Here is a 21,705-nt window from a genome sequence, read left to right as displayed (position 1 = left end):
CGGATAGGTTGTTTGGGCTGTGAATGTTATTACTGGTGATTTCTAACCCTGCACAGCTGGATCCCAGTTTGTATTTTTATTTTTTTTAAATACAATCCCCTTGTAAGTGGGGAAAATCCCTTCCCTGGGGTTGGGGTCTAGCTGCTTCGCTGTGTGGCTGGCCCTGTGTATCCCACCCAATCAGTTATTGACGTGTAATGCATTGTGTCTGGGCCCAGGCACTGCAGGGACAATTCATACAGCTGTTGCCCGATCTTTAGATTATGTATCAATTACACTGATAACTGGGGATTCTTAAGCAATCACTTTGAGGGTTGACAGGTTCTTGCCATAAGATCAAGCCCAGTATTATTCAAATTATTATATAGTTGGGACCCCTGATGTGCACAGTTGCAACACTCACACCATAGGAACTTTTTTATATTTACAAATATAGTTTATTTATACATTTAGCACAGTCATAAAACACCCCAACGCAGTAAGGTAGATAGCGATACCACAGAACGTACATCTGCACATCCATATACTGACACCATCCCTTGCAGAACAACCTGAAGTATTAACCATGATCTTCCTCATCACCATCACTTTCCCCATCATCACCAGGGGACATTCTGGCACCTCCCAAGGACTACAACTCCTTCTCCTACCACCCTAGGCTGGGAAGCCACTTTTATAATATGTAAGGCTGATGCCGTTATGTTCAATGCATATTCAGTAGGGGATTTTTCCTTTTTTCCTTATTTCCTCACCTTACTAATGTTGCAGTGTTTTTTTCCCCTATAGGTTAATATATAAATGATCCAAACTTATTATCACATATGTCAATTCATTACTGTGGCCCTTTTGTGGTTAGGTATCTCATTGTTATTTCTGTCCTAACTGGTTCTTTTCCAAGTTCCAAGTTGTGGTGTACCTGTTAAGTTTAAAAGAGTATGAACTTAGGAAAGTCCCTATGCCAACCTACATCAACACATCCTCTGTGTTAACGGTTGCAGCCATATATGGCCCGTATGCTTTAGCTCATCACCATCTACCTAGTTGAAAGGTCTCAAACCTATGTATGCAGACTTTGTCTTAGCTCAACATACAGGATGTGACCTGCAGATCCCTTGTGTTATGGCCCAAATATACTCTAATATAAACCTATTATAATAAAACAAATAATCAAACCCCAAAGAAACTTATAAGAAAAGATATATAGGCAAGCAAGCAAGCTAGTCTTAGATGAATCTCATATACCTGTTATGTACGTCAGTTCATTGCCAGGGCTCTTTGGTGATTGACTGATGTATCTGTGGTCCTCTTAAACTCTATTTTCAGCTCCCCAAATACTTGGCATTTTCTGTTGGGCTGCTTATCTGTTCAAAGTTTTATCTTTCAAAGTTCATAGGCCTCAAGCCTTATGCAAACTTGCTGAAGCTAATGTCTTACAGGATACAGGCCTGCAGGATCCTTGCATTATGGCTGAATATAATGCAAAGCAGTCACTATAATAAAGTCAAGCTAGCCACTACTCTCCTCAGAGCCTTTTCACTGCACTAGTGTCCCCTTGCTGTGACACTGGCCAAGACTGGTTGCTCCTCTGTTACTTGGGACCTGCAGCTGTGGGAAGGGCAGACACTTCTCTTTGGGAGAGGCTTGCCCCCAGGTGCTGATCTTTCTGCTTTACTAACTGGCTTCTCTATTAAACTGTTACTGAGAGGACGGCAGTGTGCATCTGGGGATGAGAGCAGATTTCCTGGGCTTGGATCTATGGAGGGTGTGTCTGTGTGAGTGAGTGTCTCACAGAGGTTCCACCAGAATCTAAGGTCAGCATGTGTAACTCTCAGCCAGGGGATGGGATTTGATTACAGCCTGAGGGGGATCATGCTGTTACACTGTGTTTTCCATTAGAGATTTGGAAACTGAGGTAGAGCTGCTGGTAGCCCCTTTCCCCCCCCACAAAAAAAATTCCCATGTAACTTACTGGCCTGGCCTGGCCTGGGTGGTGTTGAGGTGAGGTGGCTTGTTGGAGGTGGGGGAAGAGGTGCACAGCTGAAGGAGCTAGAATGGCTTCACTTGCAATCAGCAGGGACAGGCTGTCAGTCAGTAATAATGGGGGAGAGGGGTCACATGTGGAGCTGGGGTTTTATAAAGGGAAGACTGGGATGGGCAGGACTCATTCTCCCTACTAGCTTTTGGTAGGCTGGGGAGGTTTCTTTTAAATATGTAGCAGGGGAAGGATCTAGGGTGATTGACAAAGGATTGTCCTCACAGCAAGTGACTGGGAAAGGAGGACATCTTTAAATGCAAACCTTTGGGGAGGTGGGGAAGGAAGGTATCAGTGCAGGTAGATGAAAACAGTTCCAACCTGGCCAGCAAGCTGGTTGGCATTTTCAGTGCCTTATATTAATTCAGCTTGAGTTGTTAAGGAATTGATTTAAGTTAAACCAATTTAAGGCACCCTTAAAGAATGTCCACATATGGGCACAGTTGCATGGCTTTAACTAAATCAGTTTCTAAATTGGTTTAGTTAAATTGGTATAATTTTCTCATGCAGACAAGCCCTTTGTGTCACTTTCAGTTGTTCAGTTGGTAATTAAATAAATCATGAGCACTTGAACTGGCACCAAACATATCTCCACAACTGATTTACACAGAGTGCTCCAGTAGTAACTATTAGTCACAGAGCAAGAAAACAATTAAAATGACTTGTGAAATGGGATGTAGGCAAAATTGTTGCTTTGTGGTTTTGCCCCAGATATTAGCATCAATCATGAGGCTGCAGATTGCACTCTGTTTTCTTGAAGGAAAGCACTGAATGATGCCAAACTGTTTCTGAAAGGAAACTCAGCATCAAAACATCAGTTCCTTCCTAACTGCAAAAGAACAAACAAGGAGGGTGAACTATGTGATGGCAGCAAATGTCATAGATTACAATCTAAACAGACCAGAGAGAGACAGGTGGGAAAAGGCTTTTTAAACACAAGCAGAGGGAACAATACGGTGGCAGCAAATGTCATGTTTCTGGAATACTGTGTCCCATTATGGCATCCACAATTCAAGAAGGGTGTTGGTAAATTGGAAAGTATCATAGAAGTGTACGACTGGAACAGACCTCAAGAGATCATCTAGTCCAGTCTCCTGCACTCAAGGCAGGTCTACATTCAGAGAACAGTCATGAGAATGATTAAAGGGTTAGAAAATATTCCTTATAGTGATAAACCCAAGGAGCTCAGTCTATTTAGTGTAACAAAGAGAAAGTTAAGAGGTGACTTGATTACAATCTAAAAGTGCCTAGATGAGGAACAAATATTTAATAATGGGCTCTTCAGTCTAACAGAGAAACATATACTATGATCCAATGGCTGGAAGTTAAGGCTAGACACATTCAAGCTGGAAGGAAGGCATATATTTTTATTAAGTGAGAGTAATTAACTGTTGGAACAACTTACCAAGGGTCATGGGGGATTCCTCATCACTAGCCATTTTAAATCAAGATTTTTCCCCTAGGAGATCTGCTCTAGGAACTATTTTGGGGCAGGTCTCTGGCCTGTGTTATCCAGGAGGTCAGACTAGATGATCACAATGGTCCCTTCTGGCCTTAGAATCCATGAATCTGTGTAGTTTGATTATTGTTTTTGGAGGGCGGAGTGGGTTTAGTTAGGAGGGGATGAGGTAAATGGAAAGAGAGGGGACACCGAAGGGAAGAGGACAAGGGGGACAAGGCTGGGGAGAAGAGGGTATGAAGGTCAGCTGTGGCGTGAAGCTGAGGTGAGCTCAGTGAAGCTTTAGGTGCTAGTGCAACGTGAATGTTGTTAATAATAATAACAATCCACAAAACAGAGTCTGTTGTTCCAGATTTTTGTCTCTTACCTGTATAAGAGCATTGAGGCTCCTCAAAAGGCAGTGAATCCAATGTCAGAGCCCCTGCATCACTTGAGGAACTCCGGTTTCCAGCTTGGAAGCACCTCCTGTCCCTCGGTCTTTCATGTCTTTTTCTCTTCTTTCCTCCCAGGGTGAAATAATATTTTTTACTGACATCTCCTCCCAATTCTAAATATACTTTGTCTCTATGGTTAGCAGCAAAATCTCCTCCCTGTGGCAGTCTCACCTTTAAAGAGTGGGGCAGTATTTGGGGGGCCAGCAAAGGGTGGTGCACCCGCTGGCAAGAAATCTGCAGCGAATCCTTACATATTAGTGTGAAGGGAAGGGTCTATCTGGATCCAAGCGTCTCCCTCTCTGCTGGGAGTGGGTATTGAGGTCACCATAAGGGTCACTGCACTCACTGCCTCAGATCAGCTGTGCCATGGCCTCCCTCCTTTTCCCCTCTCACATCTCTCCAGAGGTTTGCCTGGCTACTCAGACTGGGCTCCAGAGTCTGGAGTCACTCCTTAGCCAGTTGCCCCTCACTGCCTTCTCATTGCCTGTTTCCTCCTCCTGTAGCCTCCAACCTTCTCAGTCTCTATCCCATCTTTTGGAACCAGTCTCCTCCATCAATGCCCCTGGTAGCCGTTCTGAACTGTCAACCACTTGGCCTTTTCTAGACCTTATTTCAATTCTTCTTAGACCAGAGTCTGCTTGCAGTTACAGAGGCACTGATCTGGAGTAACTCCGTATTTCAGTAGAGGGGATTTACACTGGTGTAACGGATTATAATATATCCCTATCTCCGGTAAAGTCAGGGGAGTCCCTCTGGATTTACACCAGGGTCACTGACATCAGAATCTGCCCCCTAATCTCCTCTTACTTTAAACTTCTCATCTACTTCTCTTTGTTTTTTCACACCTTTTCTGGTTCCTCAAGTCACAGCCTCTCTAGTGCCACCCCACGCTGATGTCTGCCACTCATATCTCCTCTTCTACTACAGATCCCTTTATTCACGTCCCTCTCCTTGTGGATTTTACTTCCATGTTGTGTCATATAAGCAATCTTTATACTCCATTTGTAGCCCAAACAGAGAGGCAGCATCTAACCGCATCTGTATCCCACCCTGAAAACAAGCAAGAAGTTACCCTCACAGACGGTAGCACAGGGGCCTGATGTGTTAAACTTTCTTTAGATTCTTTCTTTTTTCAACATGCAGTGTAATAACCAGAAAATGCCATGAGAAGAGAGGAGGAGCAAATGGAAACAAGGAAAGAATAATGCTTAAATCTGCCTCCACAGGAGCTGTAGATCCTCCATCTCAATTAAAAAACATTCTTTCCTTCACCCTAACTGTCTTCCTATCAGCTTTATTACCAAAAATGTCAAGGGAACATTTCAAAAATAAAACCACCACCAAGGAAGACAGTTTAGACTTCTATTTTGTTTTTTAAGTAAATGATTCTCTGTTGATTCTTATGTACATGTCCAAAAAGGCATACAAATCACTGAAGTCACAATACAGAGAATAAATGACAGACATGCTCTAAATGCTATAATTTAATAGCATCACTTCTTGATATTAAGTAGTTGATATTAAGACCATCAATCCGAGTAAAATGAATAAATGCAATAGACGGGGTTTAGAATAGGAAGTAAACAGACAAAATGTACATGGTTAAATTGACTGGCTTAGCTACTTATATATGATTATTGTTTGTATTATCAATAATACCCACCCCACCCCACCCCCATCATGGCTCAGATCCCATGCTAGGTGCTGTGTAGACAGAACAAAAAGATGCCTAGTGCCCCAAGGAGCTGACAATCTAAGCATAAAACAAGATGCAGACAGACAGGTGAGCACAAGGAGATGTTTGTGGTACAATGTAGTAATGTGTATGTTAAAATGTTTTTAATTAATATTAAGTTGTTAAAGATAAGGGTGCAGTAAAACCCAGGTTAGATTTCAGGGCTGAGCCTCTAGATTTGGTCACAGAAAATTTATTTGGTATAGGACCACTAAGCAACACATGGACTGATAACGTTTAGATGTATTAAAAGGAAAAAATGATTAGTTAAGCAAATAGGCACTTACACAAATGCTATTGTTTTATTTACCCTCAAAGATGAAATAGCGTGTCAATGGATGATTAATCGACTTACAACAAAGTACTGCCTTATAATCCTGGAACCCTTTTAATGTTAATTGGAGATATCCCACGATTTAGCAAAAGTACTCCTTTTATACTACATTGTAATACTAAGAAACATTAAACTGTCCTTTACCACAGTTATATTTTCACCACCTTTTTATTTTCTCTTTACATTGCACATTATTTAAATTAATATCTGCATCAATATCCTTCCCATACTATCAAATAGCTAGCATTGAAATAGAGCATTCACAGTTCTCAAAAACACTCATTAAAAACCTTGGTTAAACCACTTATAACCAAAACCTAATGGAAACATAACCCCAGGCCATGTCCCCGTTAACTCTTACATTCCCGTTACTCTCTGGCTCCAACTTATCTCTAACTTTTTCACTCTAGCAACTTCAATTTCCCGTACTCCTCTACACTTAGGTTTTGGGCCCATGTTATCCTAACTTCTACTTATTTCTTAACCCAAACCATTTTACAGGCTACAACAAGGGTATCCCGCAATTCACTCAACCAGCTGCCCAGAGAATAGTGGAGTTTCAAAAGCACATTTTATTGCTTTTAGATATTGTTGTCTCCTCATCTTTCATGTACATTTTGGAATATTTCTGCTTTGCTTGAGAAATGTACAGCAGCCAGTCAGGATAAAGATAATTTGCGTATTAATTCAAAGAAATAACCATACAGTGATTGTGCAAATCCCTTCATATTGTTTGGTTAGGGATCATTCTTAGCAAGAGCATACTCCATGGTTACCAAAAATTATCATTCCGTGATTATTCAGATATCTCTGAACCAATCAAAATTCAAGGAACTGCCTAAATTAGAAACCATCTAGTTATGTTAGGAAGAAATTTCCACCTTTACACAAGTTTTTACATAATTTCCATTAGAGGGTTCATTCCTCTGTCACTGAGGCATTTTGTAATGGCCCTTGTCATAGACAGGATGGATCACTGGTCTGATCCAGCGCCTCAGGGAGATGGGATACCAGGCTAGATGGGCTATTGGTCTGATCCACTGCAGTCATCAGATGCAGACTCCAGGCTGGATGGGCTAGGATCTGTCCTAGTGCAAAGGGAGGTAGAGGAATGGTAGTTCCCATGATCCCGTCAGTAACTGTACATCAGCCCTGCACTCATTTGGATGATTTGTTGATTTCCTTAAATTCTCCACAAAAAAACAGATACAGAACATCAGACTTTTTCATATGCTGTTTTTTTAAAATGACAGGATACATTTATTTTTGTTGAAGTGTATCCTGTTTAAAGAGACTCCCGTTGTGTCTATTGTTTAATGTTAAACACTTGCTATAGTCTCTGCAATGCCTACTCTTTAGTTATTTTTTTCCAGTCTCCTGGAGATCTGCTGCTGTAGCACAGTAGAATCACAGAATGGTAGGATAGAAATCGTAGGACTGTAAGGGACCCTGAGAGATCTTCCAGTTCAGTCCCTTGCACTCAAAGCATAGCTAAGTATTATCTAGACCATCCCTGACAGGTGTTTGTCTAACGTGCTCTTAAAAATCTCCAATGATGGAGATTCCATAACCTCCCTAGGCAAGTTATTCCAGTGCTTAACTGCCCTGACAGTGAGGAATTTTTTCCTAATGTGCAACCTACACCTCCCTTATTGCAATGTAAGCTCATTGCTTCTTGTCTTATCCTCAGAAGTTAAGGAGAACAATTTTTCTCCCTCCTCCTTGTAACAACCTTTTATGTACTTGAAAACTGTTCTCATGTCCCCTCTGTCTTCTCTTCTCCAGACTAAACAAAGCCAACTCTCTCAATCTTCCCTCATAGGTCATGTTTCCTAGACCTTTGGTCATTTCTATTGCTCTCCTCTGGACTTTTTCCAATTTATCCATATCTTCCCTGTAATGTGGCACCCAGAACTGGACACAGTACTCCAGATGAGGCAATATCAGTGTGGAGTACAGTTATCTGTTTACAGCAGCTCTGCTAATACATCCCAAAATGATGATTTCTTTTTTTGCAACAGTGTTACACTGTTAACTCATATTTAGCTTGTGATCCGCTATGACCCCAGATCACTTTGCATAGTATTCCTCCCTAGGCAGTCATGTCTCATTTTGTATGTGTGCAACTGACTGTTCCTTCCTAAGTGGAGTACTTTGCATTTATCCTTATTGAATTTCATCCTCTTTACATCATCTTTCCAGTTTGCTTACATCATTTTGAATTTTACTCCTATCCTGCAAAGCACTTGCAACTCCTCCCAGCTTGGTATCATCGGCAAGCTTTATAAGTGCACTCTCTATGCCATTATCTAAATCATTGATAAAAATACTGAAGACAACCAGACTCAGGACTGATTCCTGCAGGACTCCACTCAATGTGGCCTTCCAGCTTGACTGTGAACCACTGATAACAACTCTCTGGGAATGGTTTTCCAACAAGTTTTGAACCCATCTTATAGAAGCTCCAACTAGGTTGAATTTCCCTAGATTGTTTATGAGAAATTCATGTGAGACAGTATCAAATGCCTTACTAAAGTCAAGATATACCACATCTACTGCTTCCCCCCACCCACAATGCTTGTTACCTTGTCAAAGAAAGCTATTAGGTTGATTTGACATGACTTGTTCTTGACAAATCTATGCTGACTGCTACCTGTCACCTTTATATCCTTCTAGGTGTTTGCAAATTGATTGGTTATCAAATGGATTCCTTAATTATTTTCTCCAGTATCTTTCCAGGTTCTGAAGTTAACCTGACCAATCTGTAATTCTTGGGTTGTCCTTATTGCCCTTTTTATAGATTGGAACTATATTTCTCCTCTTCTAGTCCTCTGGAATCTCTCTTGTTTTCCATGACTAATGGCTCAGATATCTCCTCAGTCAGCTCCTTGAGTATTCTAGAATGTATTTCATCATGCCCTGGCGTCTTGAAGATATCTAACCTGTCCAAGTCATTTTATACTTGTTCTTTCCCTATTTTAGCCTGAGAGCCTACCTCATTTTCACTGGCATGCACCATGTTAGATGTCCAATCACTGCTAAATGTTTTGGTGAAAACTGAAATAAAAAAAGTCATTTTGCACTTCTGTCATGTCCACATTTTCTGTTATTGAGCCTCCCCTCCACACACACATTGTGTAACAGGCATACCCTATCCTTGGTCTTCCTCTTGCTTCTAATGTATTTGTAGAATGTTTTCTTCTTGCCCTTTATGTCTCTCTTGTTCCATGGTCTTTCTAATATTATCACTACCTGCATGTGTTGTTTGTTTATATTCATCCTTTGTAAATATCTACTTTCTTTAGGAATCTTTTTTGAGTTTCAGACCACTGAAGAACTCCTGGTTAAGCCAAGGTGGTCTCTTGCCACACTTCCAATCTTTCCTACAGCTGATCATTAAACTCCTTGAAGACAAATTTCCAGTAATCAGAAGCATCAGTGCTGGGATGGGGCTGAATGCACCTGTCTGGGTCGTAATGCCGGTAATCTTTGAAGGGTTGAAATATTCCTGCAGTGTCTACAGTTTGGAAACTATGATTGGAAACCACATCAGAGGAGCATACAGAATGCTCATTTTTTTGTGAATCTTCATCGCTGAAGTTCCCTAAGTCTTTTGGTGACTTCGGTTAGTGAACTGATAGAAAATGCTCTGCATGGTCAGTGAGTCCTGCTTCATTGGAGACTTTACTGGATGGGCACTGCTTCCCACAGCCAAACACTCACTTGAAGATTTCATTCTGGGGCTTCACTGACAGATTAAAGAGTCTGGCTTCAATTTCCAATCTGCCAAATTGGGATAAGTTTTGTTGTTCCAGCTCCAGAAGAAAGATTTGAATATTATCAGAAAGCTGCTCAGTTTTTGCTGTGCTTATAAACTGTACTCCAACTAAGCTAACACTGGAAATGACCAGGTCCTGCTGCAGCTCTTTGCAGAAGTTTCTCTAAGAAAGGCAGATAGCATTTTGCCATTTTCATTTAGAGTTTTTCAAAACTCCCGTAATATTATTATTGTGGAGAGAATCCCTTTCTCCAAATCTCCCAAACGTGCCTCCTCTCCATAGTGATCTGGATGTGGCAAACTCTTTTTAGTTACTTGTGTATTTCACACAGATATCAAAGTTCAACTCTTCCTGCAGTTTCTTTAGCACAGAGAACTGGAAGAAGCTCCACTGGTGTATTCAATGGTCTGTTTGCTATTGAGAAACTTGTCCACTGTTTCTAATCCAAAACTTTTGTTGACCAGGGCAAGTCTGAGACACCAATCACAGAAATCACTGGCCCTTGTCTGGCTATCATCCTTTTCCAAGTAAGGATCTGTAAATATGGAGAAATACTGATGTTTCAGCTGCTCCAGATGCAGCTGAGGATCATTTTCTTTGTTAAAATCCTCAAATAACTTCTGAGATGTGGGAATTCTTCCCCCAAAATGTGAAGCTTCAGGTCAACTTCAGATAAAGGAGGAGTGTAAAGTTTCTAAACACCCTCCTGCTTTAATCTCTCAATCAGATTCAGCAATTCTCCACAATAGATTTTGTCAGTGTCTGCTTTGGCTTTAACTTTTCTTCAATGTAAACTGTGCATTCATTCACTAAAGGTTTAGCAAGCTCTTCAATTTTATAATGACAGTCCTGTATTACGTATTCTACAACTGCTCAAATCTATTTTATGTCTAAGAATTCCATTTTCATGCTGAAAGCTTTCACTCCAGAACACCATAGGCTTTTTGCATGTTGTAGGCTCTGACTGACAGCACCCGCATGAGTTACTGGACCCTGTCTCAGCTGGAGGTCTATATCTTGATCGTCCTGAGGCTTCTTTAACCTACTGAGCTTTAACTTTGATAAGGGTCTTCCCTCTATCATTTCCAAGGGCTGGTCTACACTGTGCGGGTGGGTGTCGATCTAAGATACGAAACTTCAGCTACATGAATAGCGTAGCTGAAGTCGAAGTATTTTAGATCGATTTACCTCGGGTCCTCACGGCGCGGGATGGATGTCTGCGGCTCCCCCGTCGACTCCGCTACCGCCGCTCGCTCCGGTGGAGTTCTGGAGTCGACAGAGAGCGCATTTGGGGATCAATATATCGTGTCTAGATGAGACTATCCTGTAACTAGAGAGTGGTTGAGTGCAAGAAGAGAGATTTTTATTAAAGAAAAAAAAATTAAGATTTGACGATCGTGGCTGGGGGGAGGAAGTGTGGCCGCAGCCATTTTGGGAAGGTCAGACACAGCAAGGGGAAGTATGATGGCTTGAGAGAGGGACAATTAGCAAGGAAGAAAGACAACAAGGTCTCAATGCCTGGGGAAAAAGAAATCCTGCAATACAAAGATCAGTCCCTCACATCCACCAAATAGGGTTACTGTCAAGGTTCCCACCTCACTCTGAACTCTAGGGTACAGATGTGGAGACGTGCATGAAAGACCGCCCTCAGCTTATTTCTACCAGCTTAGGTTAAAACTTCCCCAAGGCACAAATCCTTTCCTTGTCCTTGGATGGTACTGCTGCCACCACCAAGTGCTTTAAACAAAAATACAGGAAAAAAGGCCACTCGGAGTCCCTGTTTCTCCAAAATATTCCCCCAAGCCCCTTCGCCCCCTTTCCTGAGGAGGCTTGAGAATAATATACTAACCAATTGGTTACAATGTGAGCACAGACCAACCCCCTGGGTTTTTAGGACACTGAAAATCAATCAGGTTCTTAAAAGAAGAATTTTATTTTTTTTTAACTGTAAAAGAATCACACCTGCAAAATCAGGATGGAAGGTAACTTTGCAGGGTAAATAAAAAGATTTTAAACACAGAAGATTCCCCTTTGGGCTCAGCTTCCAAGTTATAAAAAAAACAACAACAAAAAAAACAAATACACAGGAATAAAACTTCCTCTTAGCACAGGGAAAATTCACAAGCTAAACCAAAAGATAATCTAATGCATTTCCTTGCTTTACTTACAATTCCTGTAATTTTAGATGTATCATTTCAGGTATCTTTTTAGGAGATGGTTTACCTGCTTGGTCTCTTTCTCTGTCCAGAGAGGGAACAAACAAAAAGCACAATCCCTCCACCCCCGGACTTGAAAGTATCTTCTTTCCTTATTGGTCCTTTTGGTCAGGTGCCAACCAGGTTATTTGACCTTCTTAACCCCTTATAGGTAAAGTGATTCTGTACCTCTGGCCAGGAGGGATTTTATGTTCCTGCATACATAAAGGTTGTTACCCTTCCTTTTATATTTGACAGTTACCAAATTTGAAATGCAAAAAACCTGATCCCCCCCACCCCACACATAAGGCAAGCCTGCCCCAACCCCAACCAAAAAGCAACTCCTCTCCCTTCAACAGCCACTTATAGTATCTAGAGATTGATAACACTGCATGTATCCATAGGCGCTGATTTCCCTTCTGCCCAGTGGGTGCTTGACCCCTCCACACCCCTGGCCCCACTCCTGCCCCACCTCTTCCGGCCCCTGCATTTAAAAATATATGTAGGGGCAAAATTAGAAATGCCAAGACACAAAATGAGATCAAACTAGCTAGAGACATAAAGGGTAACAAGAAAATATTCTACAAATACATTAGAAGCAAGAGGAAGACCAAGAACGGGGTAGGTCCATTACTAAATGAAGAGGGAAAAACAATAACAGAAAATGTGGAAATGGCAGAAGTGCTAAATGACTTCTTGGTTATGGTTTTCACCAAGAAGATTGGTGGCATTTGGATGCCTAACATAGTGAATGCCAGTGATAATGGGGTAGGTTCTGATGCTAAAATAGGGAAGGAACAAGTTAAAAGTTACTGGGACAAGTTAGATGTCTTCAAGCCACTAGGAACTGATGAAATGCATCCTAGAATACTCAAGGAGCTGACTGAGCTGATATCTCATCTGAGCCATTAGTTATTATTTTTTAAAAGTTCTGGACGACAAGAGAGAGTCCAGAAGACTGGAAAGGAGCACATGTAGTGCCTGTCTATAAAAAGGGAAATAAAGGCAACCCAGGCAATTGCAGACCAGTCAGCTTCACTTCTGTACCAGCTAAGATAATGGAGCAAATAATTAGGGAATCAATATCTAGAAGATAATAAGGTGATAAGTGATAGTCAGCATGGATTTGTCAAGAAGAAATCATGTCAAACCAACCTGATAGCCCTTTTTGACAGGGTAACAAGCCTTGTGGATAGGGGGAATGTGGTAGATGTGGTCTATCTAGACTTTAGTAAGGCATCTGATACAGTCTTGCATGACCTTCTCATTAAGAAACTAGGCAAATACAACCTAGATGGAGCTACTATAAAGTGGATGCATAACTGGTTGGAAAACTGCTCCCACAGAGTAGTTATCAAGGGTTCACAGTCATGGCGGAAGGGCAGAATGAGTGGGGTCCCACAGGGATCAGTTCTGGGACCGTTTTTTTCAATGTCTTCATCAACAATTTAGATAATGGCATAGAGAGTACACTTATAAAGTTTGTGGACGATACCAAGCTTGGAAGGGTTGCAAGTGCTTTGGAGGATAGGATGAAAATTCAAAATGATCTGGACAAACTGGAGAAATGGTCTGAAGTAAATAGGATGAAATTCAATAAGGACAAATGCAAAGTACTCCACTTAGAAAGGAACAATCAGTTGCACACACACAATGGGAAATGACTGCCTAGGAAGGAGTACTGCGGAAAGGGATCTGGGGTCCTAGTGGACCACAAGTTAACTATGAGTCAACAGTGTAATGCTTTTGCAAAAAAAGCAAACCTCCTTCTGGAATGTATTAGCAGGAGTATTGGAAGCAAGACACCAGAAATAATTATTACGTTCTACTCTGCACTGATCAGGCCTCAGTTGGAGTACTGTGTCCACTTCAGGGTGCCACATTTCAGAAAGGATGTGGCCAAATTGGAGAGAGTCCAGAGAAGAGCAACAAAAAATGATTAAAGGTCTAAAAAACTTGCTATGAGGGAAGATTGAAAGAATTGGGTTTGTTTAGTCTGGAAAAGAGAAGACTGAGAGGGGACATGAGAACAGTTTTCAAGTACGTAAAAGGTTGTTACAAGGAGGAGGGAGAAAAATTATTCTCAATCTCTGAGGATAGGACAAGCAATGGGCTTAAATTGCAGCAAGGGAGGTTTAGGTTGAATATTAGGAAAAACTTCCTAACTGTCATGGTGGTTGGGCACTGGAATAAATTGCCTAGGGAGGTTGTGGAATCTCCATCATTGGAGATTTTTAAGCGCAGGTTAGACAAACACCTGTCAGGGATGTTCTAGATGGTGATGGGCCTGCCAGGAGTGCAGGGGACTGGACTTGATGACCTCTCCAGGTCCCTTCCAGTCCTATGATTCTATGAAAATGTTGACTATTATATTGTTATAATCTGACATGAGATGTCCCATTGTGACATAACTTGACAATTATGCACAACTACTATGTAAATAATAAAAGTATCGTAAAAATGAAAAGAAAGTAGAAAACATTTCAAAACAAAAAGTTTTAATCATTTTTCTGAAATTAAATTTTCTGATTTCTTTTTATGGGAATTTGGACTGAAGTAGATATGATTTCAGGAAAAAAAATCATTGAAATTGATATGACATTGTCAGACAGAAAACTAAACAAAAACCTTTTGAATGCACATAAGCCTTTTATGTACTCTATGGCCTTGCTAAAATATACCAAATCATACAGAGCACTTATGGAACAATGGGCCAAATGCTTGATTCCTAGTCAACTGCAGCTGTGTTCCAGCATTGCCAGGACAAACCCGTGCAAAAGATGGAATCTCCATATTTTAGTTTTACAATCCAGCAGAGCTTCAAAATCCTGGAGGTTGCAGGTTCCATTAAGAATTTCCTTTGATTGTTGGTAACTTAGTAACTTTTGAAGTAGGACTCGGATCTAATGATAACTTTTTTTTTCTTATAATCTTGTTCTTATCCCAGATAAACACCAACACAGGGATACAATGGTAACATCCAGAGATACTTAGCCTAGGTCCAGTGGGCATAATTAAAACTTCTTTGGAAAACAAAAGTTCTGTAATGACGCAAGTTGCAAACTAAATTATACTGTTACACACACTTAATTACTTAGCTACAAAGTGAGAATATACCATGCAGAATAAGAGTTAGAGGAATCTCCAGATGCTGTAGTAAACTTGGAACAAAAGAATTACAGACACTGGTTTGCTTCACTCACATTAGCCCAGCTCCTATGCCTGGTCTAATAGTTAAAACAAAGCAAAACAAAATAATTGATTGATGACTATATCTACAACCAAAGCAAGTACTTTGGGTCACTCTGATCCATTGAGTTCTGTTATTTGTTTTGTGTGGTTTCAGTCTTTGGGTGACCACTGGTATGTTTAGGAAAGTGTTTGCAAACCCCAAACTTTTCACAGATATTATTGCAAATTCTTCTGAAAATTGGTCCCAGAAAGAGCACTTTTCCACCTTTCATTATTCTCCAGATGAAAAAGTTTTATGTTCATCCCTTCAAGTGGGGAGTAGGAAGTATATCGTATGGCTTAGGTGTCCTGTCTCCCAAAAGAACAAATAGCAAAGACGGAATAGTTAAGATGAGCAGTTTGTGAACAACCCATTAATGAACATCTTTTGGCCCAACTACTGTCCAAATTCTTATAACTACCAAATTCATTCAAAGGAAATCAGGTTCATTTGACAAATGATTTGTTAAGCAAAAACTGAGTTTAATTCCCAGTGAATACTGTTTGAAAGGAATAATTTGGCTTTGCCATGTGCCTGCTCTGAGAGAGATGTCAGAGTCTTGGTTTTGTGTCATTACAGACAGGCTAACATCAAAAGTCTCTCATTATGGATCAATGCAGGACTGGTTCCGTCAGTTGGTAAGTGAGGTTGTGGGTGTTTATCCCCACTCCCAATATACATCTTGCACAAATGAACAAGGGCAGCCACCTCCTAAATCTGTGTGGCCTTTGACCCAGGTCCCAGTGAAATCAATGGGAATCTTTCAGTGGCTTTCACCATAAGAACACAGCACCACTGGTGGTGCTAGACTTCCCACTCCAGCTGTAGGCCCAGAGCAGTCATGGAGTGGCATGGAAGCAGCATCTTGTGACAAAATGTGGCAGGACCCCTTTGGGCATGCACTTCTTCATGGCCCTCACTGGTGGATTTTGCTATAATGTCTGTGCTGCAAAGCTTGCTGAATCATTCCTTCCATGGGTCCTTGCACTGTTATGATTGAGTCCTGTAAATTTACTGCATGAGCACGTAGAACAGAAATTGGAATATTGTTAAATCTCTTATTTAAGTGATTGCTTAGGACTAGAGTGAGCTGACTTTCTTAAACTGCAACTTTTTTACCAGCAAAATGCAGATTCAGGTAAACTGAAATACTTGGTGTTGATTTCACTGAATTGTTTTGGTAAGGGGGGAAGGGAAGCATTTTAAAAATTTAAAAGGAAAAAATAAATATTTTGTTTTGATTTTTCTAAAATAATCTTTCAGTTTTTTTGGTTCAAAATGACTTTTTGTTTTTACATTTCCTTTACTTTTATTTTAAAAAAATAAAAATAATTGTTAAAAATTGCACAAAACCAAATCAACATGTTTCATTAATGGCCAAACAAAACGTTTCATTTGACCCAAAATGAATTTTTTTTAAAACTTTTCAATTTACAAAACTTTTGATTTTGGTTCAACCCAAAACAGTTCCTCTCCCCAACAATTTATCTTTGGAATTTCCAGTGAACTGAAAAATCTATTTACACACCTCTACTTAGGAGTGATGGCTGTTCACACCCACCATTTCCTAGAGGGCTAAGTCTCCATTGCTACACTTCTCAAGATCCCTCTTCCTGAGCATTAGGAGATAACTGAAGACTCTGACACAGGAGTTCCTGCAATGTCTTGTTATGAATGAACCAGATATGAATCATGTTTGCGATAGAAAGGCCTCAAAGCTATGGCACAATCTGTTGGTAAAACATCTAATTGCAATATGACGTAGCTGCCTCTTCACTGTTGCTTCCAATGGAAGCACCTTGAAATGTCTCTGGGAACGCATTACTGAAGGCAATGACATGCTACCACTATGCTACCACAGAACCAGACTAACACGGCTACCCCTCTGATACTTACCACTATGTGATTCACTCTAAATATTTCTTCTGTAACTTCACAGCTCGTTAGCTTTTAGCTCATGCTAAGTTGGCAGAATTAGGGCTTTGGGTGCGTTATTCGATTAGGGATGCCACAAAGGGCACTCTGAGCCATGTGTCTATTCAGCAGGAGGGGCATCAGATTCCTTCACCCTCCCCACCATCTTGGATGTGTGGATTCTGTGCTCACTTCTTCCATTTAGTGCGGCCACTTTCTGGTTGCACAGAGCTAGCACACACAGACCTCCACCAAGGCATGGGTCATGAGGCCTAGGAGCAGTATAGGGATGACTCAAGGCTCGGTGCTGTTCTTTGCTCTGCTGAGACAGGTCAATTAGTGGACCCAGGAGCAAAGCATGGTGACGAATTGGCCTCCATGTGTTATAGGGCATACACCTTAGAAGGCACAAATAGCAGCTCGGCAGGTACATGGATAATTTCCTTGCTTAGGTCCTCTGTCCTCTGACCTTAAAGGGGCTTGAAGAGGCTTCCGCAGCACCTCCATTGTTTCCATTCATGACTGGGAAAGTGGGAGTTCACTGAAGCCAGCTGGGATCCCTACTTAGAGTTCAGAAGGGATTGTAAGGCCGCCAACCTGCCAAATTCAATACAGAGAGAGAAGAGTCCGAGCGAACAGTTTGTGAACAACTCAGAAGTGAAAATTACCCATCTGAACATTGTCATGTATACTTAAGAATTACAAATATGGTCAAAGAAAATCAGTATTGCTTGTATGAAGAATTTGCTTAGCAAAAATGGGGATACATTCTCAATGAATGCTATGTCAATGGGATAGTTTGAGTGTCTTAAATGGCTGCTTGAACTGGCCATATCATTGCAATGTGGTTTCATGACACACTGTTGTGTTGCCACAGGGAATAACTAACTCTTCTCTTATGATGGACCAGTTTCTCTATGGCTGCATAAGTAGAAGGGAGGGTATCAAGTCATATTCTCTCCCCTCCCACGCCCTTGCACAGATTTTGAAAAGCCATATGAAGTACAAACATCTTCTATATCCTTGATTCCATGGTCCTACTACTGTTTTTGCAGCAGCCTCCATCTGTGACACCCAACACACCAAGGATTTAACTGAAAATTTCTGGAAGTAAAGGCGGGAGTTGGTTCAGCTTGAATTAAAGAGCAACAGCTTCTGCACTTTGGCACATAGGAAAGTCAGAGACACACATTCACTAGTGGGTTACACTTTCACTGTGAATGCTAGCAAGTGCCTATATGAGGTGGGAGGTCCCAACACCAGTGATGCTGCTAGACTTCCCAAACTTTCGACAGCAGTGGCATCCCAGACTAAGCATAAGGTGGAATACAAGATAACATCCTGGAATGTAAGCCACATCATCAGGCATTTCCTCAGAACTCCCATCATCCTGTCCAGCCAGGGTGTCTCTGCCCCAGTCTTGTCACAAGCCCTGGTTCTGTCACAGCTGAGTCACATTATCATGTAGAAGAGAAATCCAAGCATAATTCGGTCCCATATATCAGTGATTAAGGGGTGATGCAAAAGCCACTGAAGTCAACCTGGCAATTTCCCATTGATTTTGTTGGGCATGAATTCTCTTCGGTTAAGGCCTGATGCAATGGCTGTTCACACACAGCAGGTCCACAGAGCTTGTTGCCTTTTGCCCAAGTTCCCGAAGTTCACTTTCTAAGCATAGGAGTGAAATGAGGAACTTGACACAGGATTTCCTGTGCCCTCTTCTTATGTAGGGGACACAAGTAGAAGGAACCAGAGAATAGCAAGATCTCTAAGGTCATCACTTGGTGAAAATATGAGAAGGCAGGCGGGTGGTGGGGGGTGTGTCATATTGAAAGATGGAGTTTGAAAACAATGAAAGGGACTAACTCTCAGGAGAGCTTTGAAAGTTTTCTTCCAATACATGTTTACAGTTGTATAGGGGAGTGTTTCTTGAAAACTATTTCTAGTGGAGAAGCCTTGAAATTCCACTGGGAGCTCATTAACCAGACAATGACGCACTGCCACTACATATTTATTTTAAATATTTCTGCTGTGACTTCCCAGCAAAGTGAGAGACAATTTTTCCCAAAGATCTTGTTGGGTCTTAGATTTTGCAGAGTGAGGGATGGAGACGGTCTTAGACCTGTGGCTTTGTGAGTTGGGAGAGTGGTTGATGTGAAAAGATTCTTGAGGACTGCCTTGACCAAACCACTTCTCTAGTTCGCTACTTTGGCCTTCGCAGAATTGACGGACAGCAAACGACTTCCTAACACAGGGCTTGTAAAGATGTTAGGATGAAATTTACAAAGCAGAAAATTCCTATAGCAGGGAGTAACTGATGACCTTGTAAATCACCCTCATCAACTTCTTACTGTTGTTCAGACCCGAACACCTTTGCTGTGGGAGCAGATGAAAAACAGGGAAAATAAATCCGTCACCATCCAGAGGTGGTAACTTTTGAGATATGCAAATACAACCCATGTGAGTTTTCCAGCAAGGCTGAGTATTTTATGCTCTTCTTTTTCTGCTTAGCTCTACCAATGTAAAAAAAAAAAAAGAAACAACTTATTAGGATTCATTCCAATCTACTTCCCTGCTCCATCAATCAGTCTCCAACTAATTCACCTAAAATGCTTTGAATGAGTCTAAAAACTTCATAACAAGCTTCTCTTGAAAAATCTTCATATTATTTTAATTTTAGTTTGGAAATGTATAAAAAAGGTTTCTTGGATGATAGTCTGTAAGCAATAACCATCCCCACATCATATTTAATCCATTCCTGCTTATGACCACACATAAATACTTTATTTGAACACAGAAAATTTAATTTCAGTCACCTCACATCAAATGGTAACACATGAAGGGTCAAATTCGCGAGGGGACTTCAGCTGATTTCCACCACTCTGGTGTCAGAGTTAACTGGTCAATCAAACAGTGTTTATGGCTACTTTGCATTTTTGGAGTAGCATTAATAATCTAAAGTGTATCGTGAGTCCTGCTGATAAATTAGTGTTTCAATTCTAGTTGAAATTGGGGATTTGTGTAAAGCTGGTCAAAATTCTCCACTGAAACCATTTTTTTTCAGTGAAAATGGCTTTTCAACTAAATGTAAATGTTGTGAAATAATTTTGTGATGAAAATAATCAGACCAGTTTTCAGACATTGGTTACTGAATGAGATAACTCAGTTTCATGTTTGCATGTACAAATAAAAACTTTTTTGAGGATTTATGTGCTCAGATGCAAAGATAAGAGATATGGTTATCCTTGGTTGAAAAATGGGATTTCTGAGGTATTTAACAATGCAGTACGAATAAAATAGAATGAGTATCATGGGAGGGCTGATTGCAAAGCGTAGTCAAGGTTAAATTTTTCACTTACAGTTAAAGTCTTTGATGATTCACTATGGGGGAAGAATAGAATGAATCGGCTTCAGAGTTTCCACTCTAATTATTTGGAGTATATACTGTTCATGGCAATATGCAACTCAAGCCAATTTCCTTTAGTTCCTTGAGTTACATAGTGCTCATTTTCATTTTTGGACAAAGTCTACCACTTCAGTCAATGCGTCTTGACATTCATTTCGTCACCGGTCAATATCTGTTGATTGTTCCTGTCCTTGTTTTGTGTCATGGCAGGTGGATTAGCGGTATTCCATATACCCCATTATTGAAAGTGAGTACATGGAGCCCACACAGAATATGACTGAATTCATCCTTTTGGGACTTTGCCACAATGAGATCTTACAGCCTGTGTGTTTTGTGTTCTTTGTACTCCTCTATATCGCTACTGTGCTGGGAAACCTTCTAATTATTGTCACTGTAAAGAACAGCCAGTATCTGAAGTCTCCCATGTATTTCTTCCTCAGCTACCTGTCCTTTGCAGACATATGCTATTCGTCTGTCACAGCCCCAAAACTGATTGCAGACTTCTTCCTGGAGAGGAAAACCATCTCCTTTGACGGCTGCATAGCACAGCTGTTTGTGTTCCATTTCGTCGGGTGCACTGAAAGCTTCCTCCTCACAGTGATGGCATACGATCGTTACATCGCGATCTGCAAACCCCTCCATTACACAACCATCATGACTGGGTGTGTTTGTGGCTCCCTTGTGATGGCTTCATGGGTGGGTGGCTTTGTGCATTCCATAGTTCAGACTCTCCTGACCATCCAGTTACCCTTCTGTGGCCGCAACGAGATTGACCACTATTTCTGCGATGTGCAACCTTTGCTGAAACTGGCCTGCACTGACACTTATCTTGTTGGCGTCATGGTCATTGCCAATAGCGGGATGATTTGCCTGACCTGTTTTGTTGTGCTGGTTGTGTCCTATGTCATCATCTTAGTCTCCTTGAGAACTCGCTCCTCCGAAAGTCGTCGCAAAGCTCTTTCCACCTGTGCCTCCCATATTGCTGTAGTGATTATATTTTTCGGGCCATGTACCTTCATGTATTTAAGACCTTCCACCACCTTCTCAGAGGATAAGATGGTCACGGTGTTCTACACCATTCTCACCCCTATGCTGAATCCCTTGATCTACACCCTGCGCAATGAGGAGGTGAAAAATGCCATGAGAAAACTAGGGAGCAGGTAAGCGACATTAGGGGTGAAATGA

General features: G+C 41.1%; 1 protein-coding gene across 2 annotated transcripts; it reads left to right on the top strand.

Annotated features, from left to right (window-relative positions):
- The first annotated feature begins 1,730 nt into the window (after nucleotides 1–1,730).
- Nucleotides 1,731–21,684, top strand: LOC120403468 (olfactory receptor 4S2-like). Of its 2 annotated transcripts, XM_039534538.1 has the most exons (3): nucleotides 1,731–1,811; nucleotides 15,780–15,838; nucleotides 20,961–21,684. In XM_039534538.1, the coding sequence occupies exons 2-3, from the start codon at nucleotides 15,807–15,809 to the stop codon at nucleotides 21,682–21,684; spliced, it is 756 nt and encodes a 251-aa protein (XP_039390472.1). In that variant the 5' UTR covers nucleotides 1,731–1,811; nucleotides 15,780–15,806. The 2 variants fall into 2 exon arrangements, with proteins under 2 accessions (XP_039390472.1, XP_039390471.1); XM_039534537.1 differs by lacking the exons at nucleotides 1,731–1,811; nucleotides 15,780–15,838 and adding an exon at nucleotides 16,574–16,588 and having other exon boundaries at nucleotides 20,791–21,684.
- The last annotated feature ends 21 nt before the right edge of the window (nucleotides 21,685–21,705 follow it).

The sequence above is a fragment of the Mauremys reevesii genome, linkage group 4, assembly GCF_016161935.1.
Source record: "Mauremys reevesii isolate NIE-2019 linkage group 4, ASM1616193v1, whole genome shotgun sequence".
In the NCBI taxonomy this organism is placed as follows: Eukaryota; Metazoa; Chordata; order Testudines; family Geoemydidae; genus Mauremys; species Mauremys reevesii.
Note: the sequence above shows the minus strand (reverse complement) of the source record. Positions and strands in the feature narration are given on the sequence as shown.